This window comes from Colossoma macropomum, unplaced genomic scaffold, assembly GCF_904425465.1.
Source record: "Colossoma macropomum unplaced genomic scaffold, Colossoma_macropomum, whole genome shotgun sequence".
Taxonomy (NCBI): domain Eukaryota; kingdom Metazoa; phylum Chordata; class Actinopteri; order Characiformes; family Serrasalmidae; genus Colossoma; species Colossoma macropomum.
Window position 1 is genome coordinate 25,191,228 of NW_023494789.1, and position 17,949 is coordinate 25,209,176.

At 40.9% G+C, this 17,949-nt stretch overlaps 1 protein-coding gene across 3 annotated transcripts in view; it reads right to left on the minus strand.

Annotated features, from left to right (window-relative positions):
- Positions 1-7,085: 7,085 nt before the first annotated feature.
- pik3r3b (phosphoinositide-3-kinase, regulatory subunit 3b (gamma)) overlaps positions 7,086-17,949 on the minus strand; it is a 228,380-nt gene continuing 217,516 nt past the window's right edge. For all 3 annotated transcript variants that reach the window (XM_036570646.1, XM_036570647.1, XM_036570648.1), the window contains 9 exons: positions 14,586-14,697; positions 10,666-10,764; positions 10,390-10,570; positions 9,722-9,847; positions 9,143-9,285; positions 8,838-9,014; positions 8,669-8,743; positions 8,255-8,425; positions 7,086-7,411 (listed from right to left, as the gene is read on the minus strand). In XM_036570646.1, coding sequence (XP_036426539.1) covers positions 7,210-7,411; positions 8,255-8,425; positions 8,669-8,743; positions 8,838-9,014; positions 9,143-9,285; positions 9,722-9,847; positions 10,390-10,570; positions 10,666-10,764; positions 14,586-14,697 — 1,286 coding nt within the window. In that variant the 3' untranslated portion in view covers positions 7,086-7,209. The remainder of the gene's footprint in view (positions 7,412-8,254; positions 8,426-8,668; positions 8,744-8,837; positions 9,015-9,142; positions 9,286-9,721; positions 9,848-10,389; positions 10,571-10,665; positions 10,765-14,585; positions 14,698-17,949) is intronic.

A 17,949-nucleotide genomic window follows, 5' to 3' on the forward strand; every position in this document is an offset into this window, starting at 1 on the left:
CAACTGTACATCGAAATATTCACTATCCAAGTAAGTATGCAAAATATTGTGTTCACTTGAAATTTGGAAAGCTCTTCAATTAATTAAAATGGGCACAGGGTGCTCCACTTCTGAAAGAATTCAGAGTGAATACAGGGAAGATGAAAGGAAAGTGCTGAAGGTTGCGCTCTCTCTCTTGAGAGTGACAGTCCAGACAGTATTAATACAGACCTAGATTTGTAGGGAGAAAAAAAAAAGATTTGTCAGTGTGGAAAAGAAAGTCTTACATAATTCATAAATCAGTCTAATGTGAATTCTGCATAGACAAGACTGCATTAGATAACTCCAAAATATAACACTGAGCTGATCTGGAGATACAGTCCTCTAAATAACTGGTGTCTTATGCTGATCAGCTGCAAAGATGTCTTGAGATGCTCGGAATACAATGCGCGTCTTCTTTGTTTACTACTTTCCAAGCTGAAGTTATCATTTGTGTTTGTATCCATCAGAAAAGTTATAACAACCATGATGACCAGGACATAAGACATAAATTGTATTCAGTGTCCATCAGAAAACATACAACCAGCAATAATGTGCAGGTTTACTAACTGAAACTCAGAATTATCCCACTAAATCCTTTGCATCCAGTTTAAGGTCCTCCTGAGTTTCAAGGCCCTGAATGGTCTTGCACCCCCTTATTTAGCTGACCTCCTTCTCCCCTATACTCCTGCTCATACTTTGAGGTCCTCTGATGTGGACTCTAGGTGGTCCCTGCCTTTAAACCAGGGGTGCACAACTTTGGTCTTGGAGGGCTGGTGTCCAGCAAGGTGTGAAGGTTTCCCTACACTAACACGCCCACTAAACCTGGCAATTAACAGATACGTGTAATCAGGCGTGTTTGAGTAAATCACCAAACCGTGCTGACCACCGGCCCTGCAAGACTGGAGTTGTGTACTCCTGCTTTAAATGCTCCACTTTTGGGAGTAATTCTTTTAGTGTTACAGCCCCTAAACTATGGAAGTCTCGTCCTTCATCTGTCCGCAACTGCTCCACCCTGTTAACCTCAAAACCTTCCTCTTTTCTCATTACTTTCATTTTTTTCCTCTCTCCTTTATTTATGATTTTTTTTTGTCTACTGTGATTATGTAAAGCCCTTATTGGAAAGCGGCCTTGGGTATGTGAAACATGCTATAGAAATGGAACTTTATTACTATTATTATTGTTATTATTATTATTAAATAATTAAAAACGTAAAGCTGAAATGAGTCTGGAGGGTTTTAAAAAACACACTAAACTATGGTATTTGTGTGCTGCCTGAGTCATATGCAAATGCAAAATCAACATTATACATGTAATTTACAAATGTTTTCACTCAGTTCTCGCGCTCATCAGATTCATCCATTTGGGAAGGGGTCCGAAGCACAACCGACGTTACAAAACGTTGTTCTGCCCATTGCATTAAATATACATTTTCACCAGAAGGGGCTCCAAATTCCCAAAACTTACAAACATTTAAGGCAAGTAAAAGTATTCAAATAATAGTGGGCCAAACATTAGTGTCTGTTCTAGGCTTCTAGGCATGGAGTGCATGAGTTTGCACAGGGATGCTCAACTAAGATCTTTGGATTGAACATGTGCATTTGGATTAACGCCCCAATATTTGTTTTGAAGCAAAATAGAAGGTTTGTTGAAAGTTGTAAGTCTTGCCATTGTGCAGTTGAACCCAAAGGACTGATTGATACGTAATAGCTGGAATAATGAACTTTTGTATATGGTAAAGTTTTCATAACATACTAAGAAATTAGATAATTGTTAGAAATTCAAACAGAGGTGTCCCGAGACTTCTTTTAAGCATATTAACTAGTACGTCTATAAGATAGTATGAGCAAGCAGAACAGAACATTTAAGAGGCACACAGTGAAGAGCTTGGACAAAATATTTTTCTTTATTCTGCAAGAGAAATGAATATCGTGGAGTTCCATTGAGAATATACATGAGTTCATCTCATAACAAATGGAGCGTCTACAACCAATACAAACTATTGTAACGGATACAAGAAAATATGGTGGAAAACATAACTGAGGAATATCAAGAAGCCTGTAGCAAGGATGATATTCAAATACTGAGAAAGAGGAGTTTCTACACTGATCGTTCTCCAGGGTTTTAGGAATAAAAGGAGATGCTTTCATATCATTGATATGCACCAAGTGTGGGTACCGGACAGAGGTTGGTACGTTTAAGATTTCCATTGTAGAACTGTTGGGACATGGAGAGTTGGGGCCCCGTGGCTTATTGCTCAAGCTGAGTCTATAAAAGTACAAGAAGGAACACTCTGCTGGTGGAGGGCTGAAATTCATGAAATAGTGTGCATTTTCAAAAAGGTTGGGTTTCAAGAGTAGACAGATTAACAGTACCGAATAAATACATCTTTATTATGACCAATAAAATCTTGCACTGAAGCCGAGGTTGGTTCGCTATTGCTGACGCTGGCCCTCATTCTCAGTATTTAAGAACAATATCATTTTTGCATTGTCCACTGAAACACAGGGTTCAAACTTATTTCAGCTGAAAAAAGCAGTGTTTTCTTAATAAGCTATATCAAAATTTATATCTGACTACACCATAAACAGACAAATAACAGTTTTTGTTTCAACGTCATCTTTTTCTTTTTTACACAAAACAACAGTCAAGAGTACCAAAGAAGCATGCTGGGTTTGTACGTATGTCAAAGTGGGAGGGAGAGTGAGAGTTTTTTTTTCTTTATATTTTTTTTCTTTTTCTTTTTTCCTCTTTTTTCTTTTCTTTTTTTTTTAATAATAAGAAGCTTTACTCCATTAAGCTGTGCTGAGTATCGTGATGTGACAGCAGTGGTAAGAACATAAAAGACTCCCAATGAGAATCGCCGCATATTCAAACCTGACTGCAAATAAAACTTTGCAGAACTGCACAAAAGGGGCAAGAGGAACAGACATCGTTGGTTAACAGTCCCGGAAAAAATAAAAGAACCCCAAGCGTGGTCTTCAAACCGCCCCGACTCGACTCGGACCGAAAACTCAGACGCTTCTACATGAGTGGAGAAGGTTGTTTTGGTTCATGCCCAAACCGTTTGAGCTTCTGAAGTAATGCACCTTTGATCTGTTTTGTTTTTTTATGTTTCTTAAAATCTGTTCCCCCATCCCATTCTCACATCAATGCAAAAAAAAAGCATTTTCTCCTCTGGTAAACATGTCTTTCATACGAACCCCCCAATGCAATGCTTATGTTTTTTTTTGTCCCTGAAACCTTTAGGAAAGAAAACGAGAATGGAATATTGCATGCTTTGTGGAGTGCACGAACAAAGAATGCCAACGAACCCCACTGCTTTCTGCCCTGCAGAGAATGATGAGCACGTTTCCTTTTGAGACAAACCACAAATTACTAGGAGTACTAGTTTTCTTTTCTCTCACTACGCAAATTTCCGAAGGAGAGAAAACAGACGCCTCCAGCTAGGTCAGACGATTCCGAACATACGCTCATGTTCTGGAAAGCAAAAAGAGAGACGAACATCGGACATCGCTGTGTCGGTGACTGAACAGTCAAATTACAGTTGAAATGAGAAAGCACATCAATGGCACACGGAAAACTATCAAGCGCTTCCTAAAAAGTGAAAAGTTATCAACTCAGATTGACCTCAGTTTTAGTTGACTGGCTTGAATATCACTAAGGGGCTGGTCAAAAGCTCATATCATTTGTGCAGGCAAATGAATCTTGAACAATTTTTGAATGGCAAGAATTCAAGAATTCATCCCATCACATCCATGCTGTTGTATAAGCACATGCTAAATGCTGGAGAACACAAACCCCATTAATAATATTGACAATAATAGTCAAGGTTGCCAGTATGTCATCAGACAAATAAAGATCTAGCAATGAAAACCCAATCAAGAAAGCGACTTGAGTTCGCATGGAAGCAAGGCAATGGATGGAAAAAACAAACAAAAAAATAAATCAAGGAAAATACTCCCCTCAAAACTATCACTAGCTAGGAGAAAGTAAATCAAACTCAAATCTTTGGTCTCAATGCCTGGGAAAGTAGTGATAATCACAAATAAAAGGAAAATTTACAACCCAGTCCAAACAATTCTTCAGTAAATGTCACGTACGAACATGGGATGAGTTGTACGACATGAAACACGTCAGTTGCCGGCCTTGTACGTTACTCTAAAAAGTCTCTTCAAAAATGATGTGTGCAATATTGGACAGCAGGATCCAATAAACAGTCATAGTTTTAGTTAAAGCAAACCCCTTAAAGAGAAAAAAAAGTTCTGTGTCTCTGAATAAATGCGTACAAACGTGTACATATATCTCAACCTCAATCAACTCCTGTCATAAAAGGGATTTCCTCTTCTTTAATATATGTATATATGCAATATAAAGACATTCAACAGTGAGCAATGCTATAGTTCAAGTAATAGAGAGAGGACCCCTCGGGGATCCAGGTTAAATGAACAATCTGGATCTTAGAAGAAGGAAGGTTAAAAAGAGAGAGAGATAGACATAATAAGCAGTCTAACAAGGTCTTACAGAAAATCAAGAAATGCAGACTCTATTCTTATTGACAGGGCTGCCGCTATTTGTCCAGAAGAGGAAACCAAATATTAGCCGAGAAGGGGGTTCATAAGTTGAAAGTGAAGTATGGTGGTGGACAAAGGCCTGTCGTGCAAAGTGAAGAGAGCAGGCAGGGAAAGGAGACATTCATCTGCCCAGGCTCCAGACTCCTACTGTGCATCGGGAAGGACCATTGCTGCTCTTTCCCCAGCCAATTATTCCCCACCAAGAGTCACAAAAACGGATTCAGGAGGAGCTCAGATGCTCTTGCGGCAGTTGCCATGGTGCAAGCCAGCAGCAAGGCTGAAATGAAGAGGGCAGAGAGAGAGAGAGAGAACGAAAACTATGCTTCAATTTCTAGTCCAAGTCATGAGGGCACGTGGCTTCTCTCAGGCGCTCTGGACGCTGAACTCAGCCATACAGCGAGGATGCGGAGAGGTAAAGACAGGTAAAGTCCAAGCACTGAGGAGTGCAGGGATCTGCTGACTTCATGACCCATGTGATGAAGATATTAATCCAGTTTTATGAAAACGCCCAACCTGATCCAACCACATTGGCTGCACAAGCACTTAACCAAAATCAAGCTGGACAAAGCTTGCATAGCACTCCGGCTTTGTGCCCTAACTCAGTTTCTGAAGCTTTTTCTGACTTTTAGAGTGACCAATAATTCTTGAAATACCCGAGAAAAGAGGAATACTGTCTGTGCATTTGTTTCTGAATCAAATAAGTGGATGTGGCCACAATGCATAGAATTAATAAAGGGGTATTAGACAAATTACCCCAGTTACTTCTTCACCTGCCCACACAGCATGTGAAAAAACTGGAGAAATGTTCCATCAATAGGACAAGTCGAGGCCCACCAGCTGCCCTGTGCTTGTTAAAAGGCAGTAAATCAGCCTGTGGTTAAAGCGTCTGTCAGCGGGGGCCTTAAAACAAGAGCCTGGATTATGCAGGAGGAAAAAAAAACTACTCTTCCAGAAACTCTCAAGCAACAGAGCAGAGAGAAAGAGACACTCAAACGCTGCATGCTTGAGCACCTCAAGTCCAGTCATAACAGGGAGTGATGGAGCTGATGTAGTCATTGTGCATATCGCTGCGAAACTGTCAAGTTTGATTTTTGAAAAGGTTTTATTGTGCGACAGGAAAACCAAACAGGTTGCCAAATGGTTGAATGTTGTCTATTTCCTCTCTAATAGCACCTGGCAGAAAGATGAGCATCTTCTCAAAGGAAAAAGAAACAAAATTCAAACGGGTCTTGGTGCACGTGATTATCGCTCACTGGTGCATCTGAGCTTATTTCGTGCATCTCTCTTAGACCGCTAACATACTATCAATACAATGTTGGATTGCACTTTCTTCAAGTTTTCATAGCCTAAAAACGTCTTTCTCATCACTGAACCGCTGCTTCTGCTTGTTGTACACTGAGCAATTCAAAGCTTATTTCTGAATGTCTGGTTAACAAATACACAAAGTCCAAGTTTCTTAAAAAAAAAAGACATTAGCATATAGAATCCATATTATTTTAAAACCACACATCAAATAGTGTCTCGGGGTTTCACTTTCGAGTTTTTGTTCACGTTTCGTGGTTTTAATTTGGCGTATAAAACGTGCAGCTGTAGTTAGTATTTATTTTCCATATTAAATAAGTGCTTCATATCGACTGTATCTGTGCATGCGATTTTGGTAAAAAAAAGACTTCAGCACAGGACACAGGCCCAAACTCTATTTCATGTGTGGTTAGCAAACAATTTATTAGCATAAGCATTTGCTTTCCTCTCACTCTCATTAAAACAAGTCAACAGAACAAAGAAATAAAATAAAAACTAAATGGGACTTTCCTCCCCATGCCAACTTTGGTCTCTGCAATGGACTTGAACGACACCTTTACTACTCAGAAAGGATTAAAAAAATAAAGAATAAAGAATAAAGAGCAGATCCAGCAAGAAAACAAACAAAAGTGAACAGCTCTCCTCTAAGGTTGGTATGAAAGCAAGCTTTTTTTTTTTAAGACTACAACACATTTTCACTTGTGCCCTCTCAACTTGTCCCTCCCACCCCCAGTCCTGTCCCGTCCCATCCCACAATCCCTTGTTCAGCAGCAGTCACTGTGAGAAACACTCTGGAAAGTGTCAGGCGTCCGTTTGCTACATAGTTTTTGCTTTTTCAACACACACACACACAGAGAGAGAGAGAGAGAGAGAAAGAGCGAAAGAGAGAAACATTTTCCTGCCTTGCATTTAGTAAAGAAGGATGAGACAAAACAAAGCACAACTGAATGACAATGAAAAAAAAAACAAAAAACAAAAAAAGGTGAGTGGAAAAAAAAAAGATTCATACGGAGCGTGTAAAAAGTCCCAGCTGGAGTTTAGGTAGCAGCGCGGGTCACCTGAAACTCGCCTCTTCTGCTTCCTTCTTTTTTTTTCACATTCACAAACATTTAAAACTTCCTTGTGCAAATCAAGCAGTCTTTAGAAAGAATGCCCTCCAAATTGTTCTAGTAAAAATATAGAACTCCAAGGTGGCTGACGTGTGTGTTGCAGCAAGTGTTTGTTGTGTTTTTTTTGTTGTTTTTGTTTCGTTTTCTGTGACGGCGTGTTTTTTTTCGTTGGTGTGTAGGTAGGTTGTGTTTGGGCAGGCGGAGCCTCATCTGCGGGGGCCTGAGGGCATCTGTGCGTACACGGGGTAGGCCAGCCGCACGTTAAGCGAGTCGTTGTGCTGGACCAGCGAGGTCTGGTGATAGTGCAGAACAAGGTCTTTGAGAGTGCTGTACAGGTTGTAAGGCTCGGCAAAGCCGTAACCACGGGGCGTGCTGTAGATCACACAGTGCTTCACCTCACCGTCAACACTGTAGAGAGAAGAGAGAGAGAGAGAAGAATTGATTTTACTATTCAACTCCTTCAAAACTGGAGGTCACTTAAAGAACATATAGTAACACAATTCACTATGCAATAAATTCACTGTTCTCAATGTCTACACTTACACTTTATTTAACTAGCTGAAGCTGTGGCATGGTGCTTGTGTTTTAGGTTATAGATTCTTCCAGTATCTCCTGGACTTTCTATCACTTCGGCTTCTATTCATGTCTGCTCAATGACTACATGCAAATGTAAACACAAAGGTAGTGCCTCAGCTGGTCAAAAAAACAATGCAGTCTATTCTGTTGTCGTCTATAGGTGACTGAGTTAAAGATAAAGTTTTACATAATCTTACTTCAAACACAGATCAGCCAAGACGTGTTCAGACAAAAATATAGATTAAATTCAAGATCACTGCTAACAATATGCCATATAGTTAGCAGTTGGAAACCAATATGCAAGTCTATCTGAGATTGCTTACCAACTAAAAGCAGCCTCATGTAGATGAATGATGTTAATTAGTAAAGCATAAGCTTCCAGTACAAGTTAGCTGCATTAGCCTTTAAGGTCCAGCACAAAGCTAAAGAAATAGACCCATCCTGTCTTGGCTGATCGACTACATTTTGAGGCGAGGACAAAATTGTTTCAATTTGATCTTCCACCAAACTGAGCATTTAAACCTTCAGAAACCAGATAAATTAAATGATACAGCAATCATACTGACTGGCTTTGTCCCATCTATGACAGAGGTTTTACAAAGCACAATACAGAGGTATTACAGGCACATCCCCCGGCAGAGATGCATATGTTTTGTAAGCCCAGTGGCTACTTACACTACAGAGCAGGCGTAGCAGCCCTTCTTGCTGCTCTCACGGATGAGGAAGGCTCCATCAGGCTTTCCTAAAAGCAGGTCTTCAGCCTGTGTGCGATTCAGGTCCCCAACAAACCAGCTCTTTTCATCATAGTGTGGCAGGTTCTCGTCTTCTTCACTCACAAAGTAAGCGCTGGACCCAAAAAAAGGTGGAGAGAACACAGCAGGGTTATATTCCAGAAATGCTAGTACAAAACTGATAGTCTGCAAGAAGGTCAAACTGTTTATTCGGTTAAAAGTTGCAGAACATGCCGACTATGCGAATGTCTCATGAACTCCAGTAGAGACCCAAGTGAAGTGACCCAAAAGCAATATAAAAGAAATATAAAAAAATGAGGGAGGAAACTGCAAGAACATTCTCTCTTGATGAACTTACTCATCTGTGTTCTCGTTTTTGATGCCCAGCCAGTCGTTTATTCGTTTCTGTCGTACACCTTTGTGGTTGAGCCAGCTGCAAGGAAGGAAGACAGAAATAAATGAAGAAGGAATAACTTACAAGTACAACTCGTCCTGAGCTACGTGAAATAAAAGCAGTGTTTGCTTACACAAGATACTGGTCTCTGATTTTCCTCAGCTGGATGAGATCTGGCTTTAAGCTGTTCATCTTTTTGTCTGTCTCTCTGTTGTCCAGAGCTTGTGTCTTCAGGTCCTGCTCCAGGCGGATCTTGCTGTCGTGGATCTCGCCGAGACGTGACTTGAGTTTGGCGTAGTTCATCATGATCCTGATGAGAAAATGAAGTGCTTAAGTACACCGCACGGCCTAACTGGCACTTCAGACGTTTCACAAAATGAAGGGTGACCTTGGCTGCAGCCTGGACCATTAAGACTGATTATTCTAGTTGGAGCGTACCTTTCGATCTCCTTGTCGTTGCCCTCTCTGCGGAAGCGCTCGATATACTCCTTGCTGTAGCGCTCCTGCGTGTGACACTGCTCTTCGAATATCTTGATGGTCTCATTGAAGGCTTCTATTGCGGTGCGCTTCATCTGAATCTCCTGCAATCGAAGGCAAAGAAAAATCAATGCACTCAATACTTCCCCACTGACAGATCAGCTGGCTGGTCAAAAGGCCTTTTCAGTGTTGAATGCAGGTTATGCTGCCCAAGTCTGGCTGAGTTTACTGCTTGTAGAGTTTTCTGCATTCAAACTAATGAGGCCGATTATCTAAGATGTACTTTTTGTCACTTGTTAAATATTATGTGTTTAATGATCTTATCCCAAGATAAATTCCAAACACAGCTGTACAGTTTATGATCACATCATTTACTGGCAAATAAAGTGTTTTGTGATTTAACCCCTTCAATGGCCAGCATCCTTATATATCCAGTTGACATTGTTTTTCAGGTAGTTGCTAAATATGTGGTCTTAGGATATAATAAGCCTGGATATTTAAGGGGTTACATTCTGATCTTCTCCTGATTTGTTTTTTTACCTGTGAGGTCTTTGTGTACTCCTCATACAGTCTATCATACTCTTTGCTCTTCTCCTGATATTGATTGTGATATTCCTGGAGTTTCTTCCCAACAGCGTCGATGTTGTCTTCTTTAACCAGCTGATCCTAAGAAAGGGGGAAGAGGAAGATTTAGTGATATGAAGTGCTGAGGAAATGCTGGGGTTCAAGGAAAATACACTGCTTGCTGTAGATTCTGCTTACAGACTGTGCCTTGAGTTTTGTCCTTCTAGGAATCATTAATAAAAATCTCTGAATCCAGTGCCTCTCGAGGATGTATTTTTGTGTAACCCCCTAAATAATGAGCACCTGAGTGCCTCAGAAAGAAACAGGGAGGGCACGGAGCAAGGAAAAGAAGGAAAAAAAAAACCCGAATAAATGCCTGGATGGCCTTTCGACATTGTGGATGTGTGCAATTATTTACGGAGTGCACTGCAGTGGCAAATAAGCACAGTAATATTTCATGCCACGAACATCCTGCTGCCTCGGCACTTTCGTTCGCAACAAGCCATGGTGTTCATTGAGCAAACAGACTCTTTGAGCAAGGCCATGGGTGAGGAGGGGCAAAAAAGAGGGAGAGAAAGACAAAGGGACAGACTGCAGGTAAAGGCATGGAATTAGTAAAGAAATGGATAGGCTACGGTATGTACCTGCTGGTAGCGGGAGATGGGGTACATGAGCTTGACGTCCAGTTTTGTGTTGTACTGAGCCAGAGACTCGTGTCTGTAGTGACTGATGAGCTCCACCACTGAGCTGAAGGTGAGAGGTTCCGAGAAACCATACTTGCCATCGCGGTGGTAGATCTTTATTAGCTTATTGTTGCCACCTTTCCTAAAAGAAACAAATGAGCCTGTATTAGATGATGAATCCAAATAGAGCCAAATAGTTCAAGATATTTGGATAAGGGATATTTTAGTAGATGTTACCTTAGAGTTAGTGTGTAATCTCCCTGCATCTTTGTAGAGGCATCCCGTACCAGGAAAGTTCCGTCTGGCATGTCTCGCAATTTGTCATTCACCTCTTCCCTGCATGGCAAAAAATGGGGAAGCATGGAGGGAAAGGGAGAAAGAAAGAGAGAGAAAGAGAGAGAGGGGGGCAATGCAGCTGGGTTAGGGCACATACGATATGTCAAGAGCTTGCACTGACAAATTAGCAATTACAGGTAAAAGCCAGTCCTCTTCTGCCCTGTGCCCCATCACTGACATGAAAGCAAGATCGCTGGCTGCCGTTGGCCCAGTCAGACGTGTGTGTTTGGTCTGGCAGAGGGCAGAGGCACCAGCCTGTGACCGTGCGGTCTGCTGCTGCCGTCTGGGAGCAAGTGAGACATCTCAGAACAGTTTACCTTTCTTAACCCTGTCTGCGACTCCCACTCGCTAACTGACGTTTCTCTAGCTCATGCAGACAGTCTGGTGTGTTTAAAAAGTAGGAGAATGAAAATGCACTGATGCATCATTACGTTGAATTGAAACTGGCCCGTTCATTTGCATCAATTTTTGAACAAGAATTAATTATAATTAACCACAATGATATTCAAATATTTCAAAATATGTGCTTATTTTTTAGCTAAAGTAAGATTTTCAGACTACGGTTCATACTGCCAACCTCAAAAATCAGCTTGCCTTGTTGTTTAATTATCTATATTATACCACTGTGTAAATAGTTCCTCCAGTCACATTTGTACATTCATTGCATTTTAGAAAAAAAATCTGAAATGTGCTAAAATACTTTTCACATCACAAATTGTGATGAAATGTGAGACTTCATGATGCAATGAATCGTTTCCTAAAGAATCATAATCTAATTAAACTGAGGTCGAGATTTACATGCCTATCAGTTCTAGATGGGCGAGGGTGGACAGATTCAAGGACTTGCCCTCTTCTTCCCCAGTTTGTCTGAGAGGGCTCTAGCCCCCCACCTTCTTCTCCCAGTCTCACCCCCTCACTGTCTGGACCCTGATGGGCAGCCTTGCCCTGGCCAGTCCGGTCATGCCAGAGCTCAGCTGACCTTACACCCAGCGCTCTCGGGAGGGGGTATATTTAGCCTGCTCTGGGCAGCTGAGGTAAAGACGGTATGACACAACATTGCTTCCACCTCATCAGCAGCAGTGTGGAGGAAACTTTAAGCCCACAGTCTCCTGGAGCCCATTTAGCCAGTCTGGAACAGAGGCTCTGCACTAATATGCCTGCTCTTTTTAGGCTGTGGTGCACAAGGCAGAGAAAAGTTGGGGTTGGCCTATTTTAGAGGGTAATGTATTGTGAACAGGGCAAGCGTCAAATAATTTGAGCAATCAGAGCATGAAGTACAACCCTGGGCCAAAACACAGACAGAACAGACTATGTAAGATGAAGTTGGGTGAGAACCACTCTTTGGTAAAATGACGATCATGCACCATAGATTCTGCGTTAGGGTTTCCCTTTTTCTCTGTGAGAGTTAGGCCTATTAGCATGATGGCGTCTGCTAGCCCCAACGCCATGTTCCAAAATCTCTGTTATGTTCAGAGTTTAGTATGACTTAAAGTTTTGAAAACTGCCAGGAAATCCCAGACACAGCTGGGTTAAAATCTGCACTTCCAGTTTGTTTTGATGTCGAAGGATGCTAGCAATATGGCAAAAAATGATAACTTTAAGCAAATTCAAAAAAGGAAAAATACCCTGTTTGAACTTCAGAATCCATACTTTCACCACAATTTCACCACCAAGTGAGAAATGAAAGAAAATTACAGCATGTGTGTGTTTATAGTCAACTATGACTTTCAGTGGTTCATGCCTGAGCAGACTGATTACTTCTGACTTTACCTCTCAAACTAGCCAGACTCTGAGAATAGCTTAGATTTCAGGTCAAACTAAAAGAGGCTAAAGGTTTGCACAGGGAGCTCAGTCCTTCACTGCTGCGGGTGTTGAGGGGGATCTGCAGTGGTCTCAGATGTCTGCCTGATTCTTAGAGCACCTTAGCCGCATTTCTACACGGTCGACATCAAACGGGGATAAAGTCGGTCACTAAGCAGCGCTCTAATCTGCTAAAACCTGAGAGTTTTATGGGGCTTGCTTGGAAATGGGCAGGACTGTTTGACATTTTGCCGATTTAGGCTACTCTATCCCTATCCTATGTGGCTAAAACGCACCTCTTTTTTTCTTTTCTTTTCTCTCAGTTTGTCTCCTCCCCACTCCCTCTTACGCTTCAGCTTTAATCTACAGCAGCTGCCAAGCAGCCATGTCTCTAAGAAGGGTGGGGAGGGGGGAGAACGGAAGAGAGGAATAAAATAAGTTTTACTGGCTCATGAAAACAGCATTCCATCCAGCAGCCACGGCCCTCTGTTAAAGCAATAGTTCAGGCTTCAACATGACTGCTACTACTATTTTTATCTATGCGACGTACATTTTTCCACTTTTATAGATAACAGTATGTCATACAGTGTCAGAAACCACATAAGCAAGTCTGTTCGAGATTACTTAACAACTCGCCGTGGTTTGAGGTAAGTGTGTGATGATTTAGGCATGCAGTTCACTAATTAGCGGTCATAAGCTTCCATTACTTGGTAGCCTTGTAGTTCCAGTGCAAAACTAAAGGAGCAAACTTTGGACACCAAACTTGTCTTGGCTGATCACTTGGGGAAAATTGTGGAGATTCATTTTTTTGCCAGACTCTCACTTTAAGACTCCTATTCTCTTATTCACAGAGTGTAGGCCTGTGGCCGAGCAGCAGAGTAAGTGAAGGCAGAGGGCACGATGAAGAGCATGACACAGCAGTGTGCTGGGAGACTAGCCCAGCAGGGGAGATCAGGAGGGGTGGTGGAGGAACGAGGGAGGAGGGAGAGAGAATGGAATTGTTTCTTCTTCACACAGAGAGACAGACTGCGCCATGGAAACCTGGGGAGCCTTTTATCTCTATCTCGTTCGGATCTCATGACTCCATAAACCCGTCACCTGATGCAGTCTGCATCTCAGACACTGGTGAATAACTAGGGATGTTCAGCTGAATATTTTGACCAGTCCTGCGTTATAAGCTTAAACAGACCTAGAACCAATACAATACTAGAAAACATTTCAACTAGGGAAGCACAATCACAATCAGCCAAGATTCAAACTGGCCAAGATTTTTAATCTAAACATGTAATCAGTTTATTTATTGTTTTTCTTTTGGCCGATCTTTGTTGCAATTTTATGATGCAATTAAATGCTTTCAAGCTGTATTAGAATGCTACAGCTATAGTTGTTGAATAATTATTCATGACTCATTGTACTAAATAGCCAGCTGCTTCTTTATTTTGTTGCAGCACTTTATTTTGTGTTATTTAAACAAGCAACTTTTCAGTTATGCATTTAAATGCAAGTTTGTCTCATTGAAGAGCAAATAACCTAACAGAAAGTATTGTAAATATGCTAGTCTAGTCTGCTTTGTGTACTTAACACAACGTGAGCTTCTGGCTTATAAAAAAGGCTAATCAAGTAAAAGTAAACAAGGGACTTGGCTGTAAAAAAACTGGCATCAGGCATAAGAATTCATGATCGCTGCATTACTACAGCGGTAATGACAATTATAAATAGTGGTTTAAAAACCTGCTGTTTCCTTTGCTCTTCTGCACCAGTCATTGCCAACACGCTTGGTTTTATAGGTTTTTAGGTTTTAGGGAAAACCTTTTAACTCAGTTACTAGTTTGGTCCTGGGTAATTAAGATTAAGGTCCTATTCAAAAGACTGACTTTTCATTAATAAAACTGCTTTTTCATTCCTTTGTAGCCTTTTTAATTAAGTTTACTTTACATATGAATAAAAAGCAAAATAAATGAATGTAATTTATGCAGAAAACACTGTCTGTTGGAAAAAGGAAAGAGAGAAAGGGACCTTACCTTGATATGTCTCCCCAGTACCACTCTGCTTCCTGTAATGAGCTGCTTGCAGCCTCCTTCACACCATTGCTGTTCACAGGAGTCATGGGTTTGGCCGGTTTGGGAGGAAGAGCTGAAAGACAAAATGAAAAAAGATTAATATGTAGCCATAGCACTGACACTGACTCAAATGAGTGGTCTTCAGCTATGTTAAACCTCTAATTTCAAAGCCCCAAGTATGAGCTGTGAGTTTAGCTACTGAGCTCATCCCCGAACGGAACTTACTAGATGTCTCAATTAAGCAAACAGCCGGCTGTTGTTAATTAATTAAGAGAGCAAGACATGCACACACAGCTAGCCCACAGTCACGTGGTACTGCTGCACGCAGCATTTAAATTTGAGTCGACACTGTGGAGAAAGCAAAAAAATCAGCTGCCTGGTTTCTGAGGAAAGGTTGGCCAGGCCAACTGAGTGATCCAACCTGACCCAAAGACACTATTCTAAGACACAATATTAACACATACTGCTTTTTATAGAACTGCATGGGGTAACGAATTTGTCCCATATGTATTGTACGTATTTTATGTTGCTGCTGTCTGAACAAAACCTGCCAAACTTTTCAGGAGGAAGTAAAAATATTTAAAACTTAGAATGGAAGTTGATGTAAAAATACTTTTTGTAAGTACTTTTGAACCATTTCCATTAATCTATTCATTATGGATATATAAAGTATATAAAGATCAGCATGTATTTTCAAATGATATAAAAACACAAAAAACAACTGGAATGGAGATACAAGGTTTTATCCCAACAGCAATGATCTACATGTATGTATTTTTCTTAGCATAATCCTTAATCTAACCCTAACCTTTACCTCAGTAACCAATAAGAACCCTTGAAGTTCAAAAAAATAAAACTTGTAACAAAGTCAGGACCAATTATATTAGTCCTTAGCCTGTAGGATAGCCCTGTTTTCTTCTGACATTCCTACCAAGTCAGGACCATTTTGTCCTGAAAACGAAAGAAACCCAACATACACCACCAAGATCACCAGTTTAAGTAAAAATGATTAATGGCACTCACAGTCAGTTAGCTAAACATAACTAGCTAAACACACACACCAACATCCGCACTGTATTTATGTTGTCTGTCATGTATGTGTTTAATTTGCAGTAAACAAAGGGGTCTGAATGAGTACGTGACTAGCATAGTGTCGTCTGTTTTTGCCCAAACACATTTTAACAGCTGATGCAACAGTGTGCGGAAAGCTAATGTTGACGCTGCCGCTTTCCCGGCCATGAATGGAGGAGGACCAAAGTGAGTCGATGTTCAACATGGCCATTCATCATGGTCCAATCAATCCATGAAACGTGGCTTGTGCGTACGGAACCGTTAGTGTGTGTGTGAGATGCCGTTACTGTCCCCTCTCTGTGTGTTCTCCGGGCGCATTCTTCTATCACCTCCTCCACCGACATTAAGCTTCTAAACCCTCCAAGCCCAGGGCAATCAATTCAGCGTGCGGCTAAATGAGGCAGCCACAGAACAGGGCTAACGACATGCAAAGCCGCGATATATTGCCTGATGGAGAGCAATTCCAGTGTAATTATCCTGGGCCAGAGGTGGTGTATATTCTACAGGGGTGTAGCTCTCTGACTGGGGTTTCTTTAAAGATAAAAAGCTGTTGGCTTATGGTGCTTGCGGTTAAGAGTGTGCCTGTGTGTGTATATGCAATGTGTGTGAGACTAGGTTGAGGTGTGTGTGTAGTGGCTTTGGCAATCCGGCAAATGCCCGGCCAGGTGCAGCTGGCAAGGAAGAGTTACTGGCTTTGAGGGAGGGGAGAAAAAAAAAAAAAGAAAGCTTTAACTCCAACCGAATTTACAGAGGGTGCAGTGTTCGGCCCGGTCCCAGCGCCAAGCCAAACTAAACTTCTCCTGACCCAGACTAAAGCCTGTGACAGAGTGCCTGACACACACAGCACACAGCACCGCACCCCCACATCCTCAATGGACGGGTTTCTTTATGAGCGGAGAGTTGCTGTAGTAGGCTTTTAAGTGAAACCAAAGACACACTCCAGCCATTTTCACTCAAGAACTTTGTGGAAACATCAAATACTATGGACTGGTCTGGAACATGTGTAGATCACAATATGAAAACCAAAAATAACTTGAGAGAAAAGATCATTCAAAAGTTTAGAACTGCCACTCAAAAGTTTAGAATCAATGTATGAATCTGTTCCAATCCTGAAACAAATCGAGCTGTTTATGTCTTCCTGTGGGGTAGCAGAGTGTTTGAGTAGTCTGAGCACGATGGTCTACTTTTAGATGCTAATCGTACCTGAAGTGCTTCATTTAAAAACAGATCATGTTAAAGTTTTTTTCCAGTTTTCAAAGAAGAAAATTGGGATTCATTTTGATCAATACTTAATATAAGTATAGGGACCTGAAGAGAAAAAGTGGTATCAAACCATCCCTAGTTTCAAATAATTTGCAAAAAGCCAAAAGGAAGCCTTCTTTCATTTTAGAGGTGTCTAAAATGAAAAACAGACCCACAGACGATTCTGTAATTGAGGAAGTTACGTAACACTGAGAATAAAGTAAAAAATAAAACTCATCGAAGGAGAAAATCTGACAAGAAATGATTAAATAGATAACCGAAGTGCAACAATTTTCATTTATTAACTTCTTGTTGTCCCCAAAAACTTGACCTATTGAACAAAAATGCATGGTGTTTAGTTAATACTATTATAAAGTAGTTTTAATACTAGATTTACTAGTATTATATATGTGGAAGGTCTCCATGAGGGTCTCTACATACAAGCGAGTGGGGTTGTTGTGTTATGTGTTAACACAGGTTATTTGAGAAAGGCTGAGTGTGTTTAAAGATATCTCCATGTTCAGGATTAATCTGGAAGCCTCTGGGCTCCTCTGGCCCAGGGAGAGCTGAGTGGAATGTCAGGACTCGTCCGGCCCGAACAGAATATCCTGAGCACTGAGGGTCACTAAAATAAAACCAGACAGGGACACGCAATGCTCAGTGAAGCCAGGAGATGATTCATCTCTGCCTGCATACTCAATAACTTCCCATTTCTTAGAGCCAGCCTATAAAGCAGACAGAACCGGCTCATACCCACATAGAGGAGAAAAATAGAAAATTAGTTATATGACAATCAAACAGGTGAATTTTTTAAAAATTATACATTTAAGATAAAAAACGCCATTAAATTGTGAAGTGAATTTTGTGGAAAATAGAGGGGGAAAAAAGGTGAAAAGAATGGAGTGGCAGTGGTGGCCTGGATTTAAATAAATAAATAGAAAGATAAATAAATATATATTCATCAAAAAAATAAATTAAAAAACACCTTCCCTTTACACATCAGGCTAAGTGT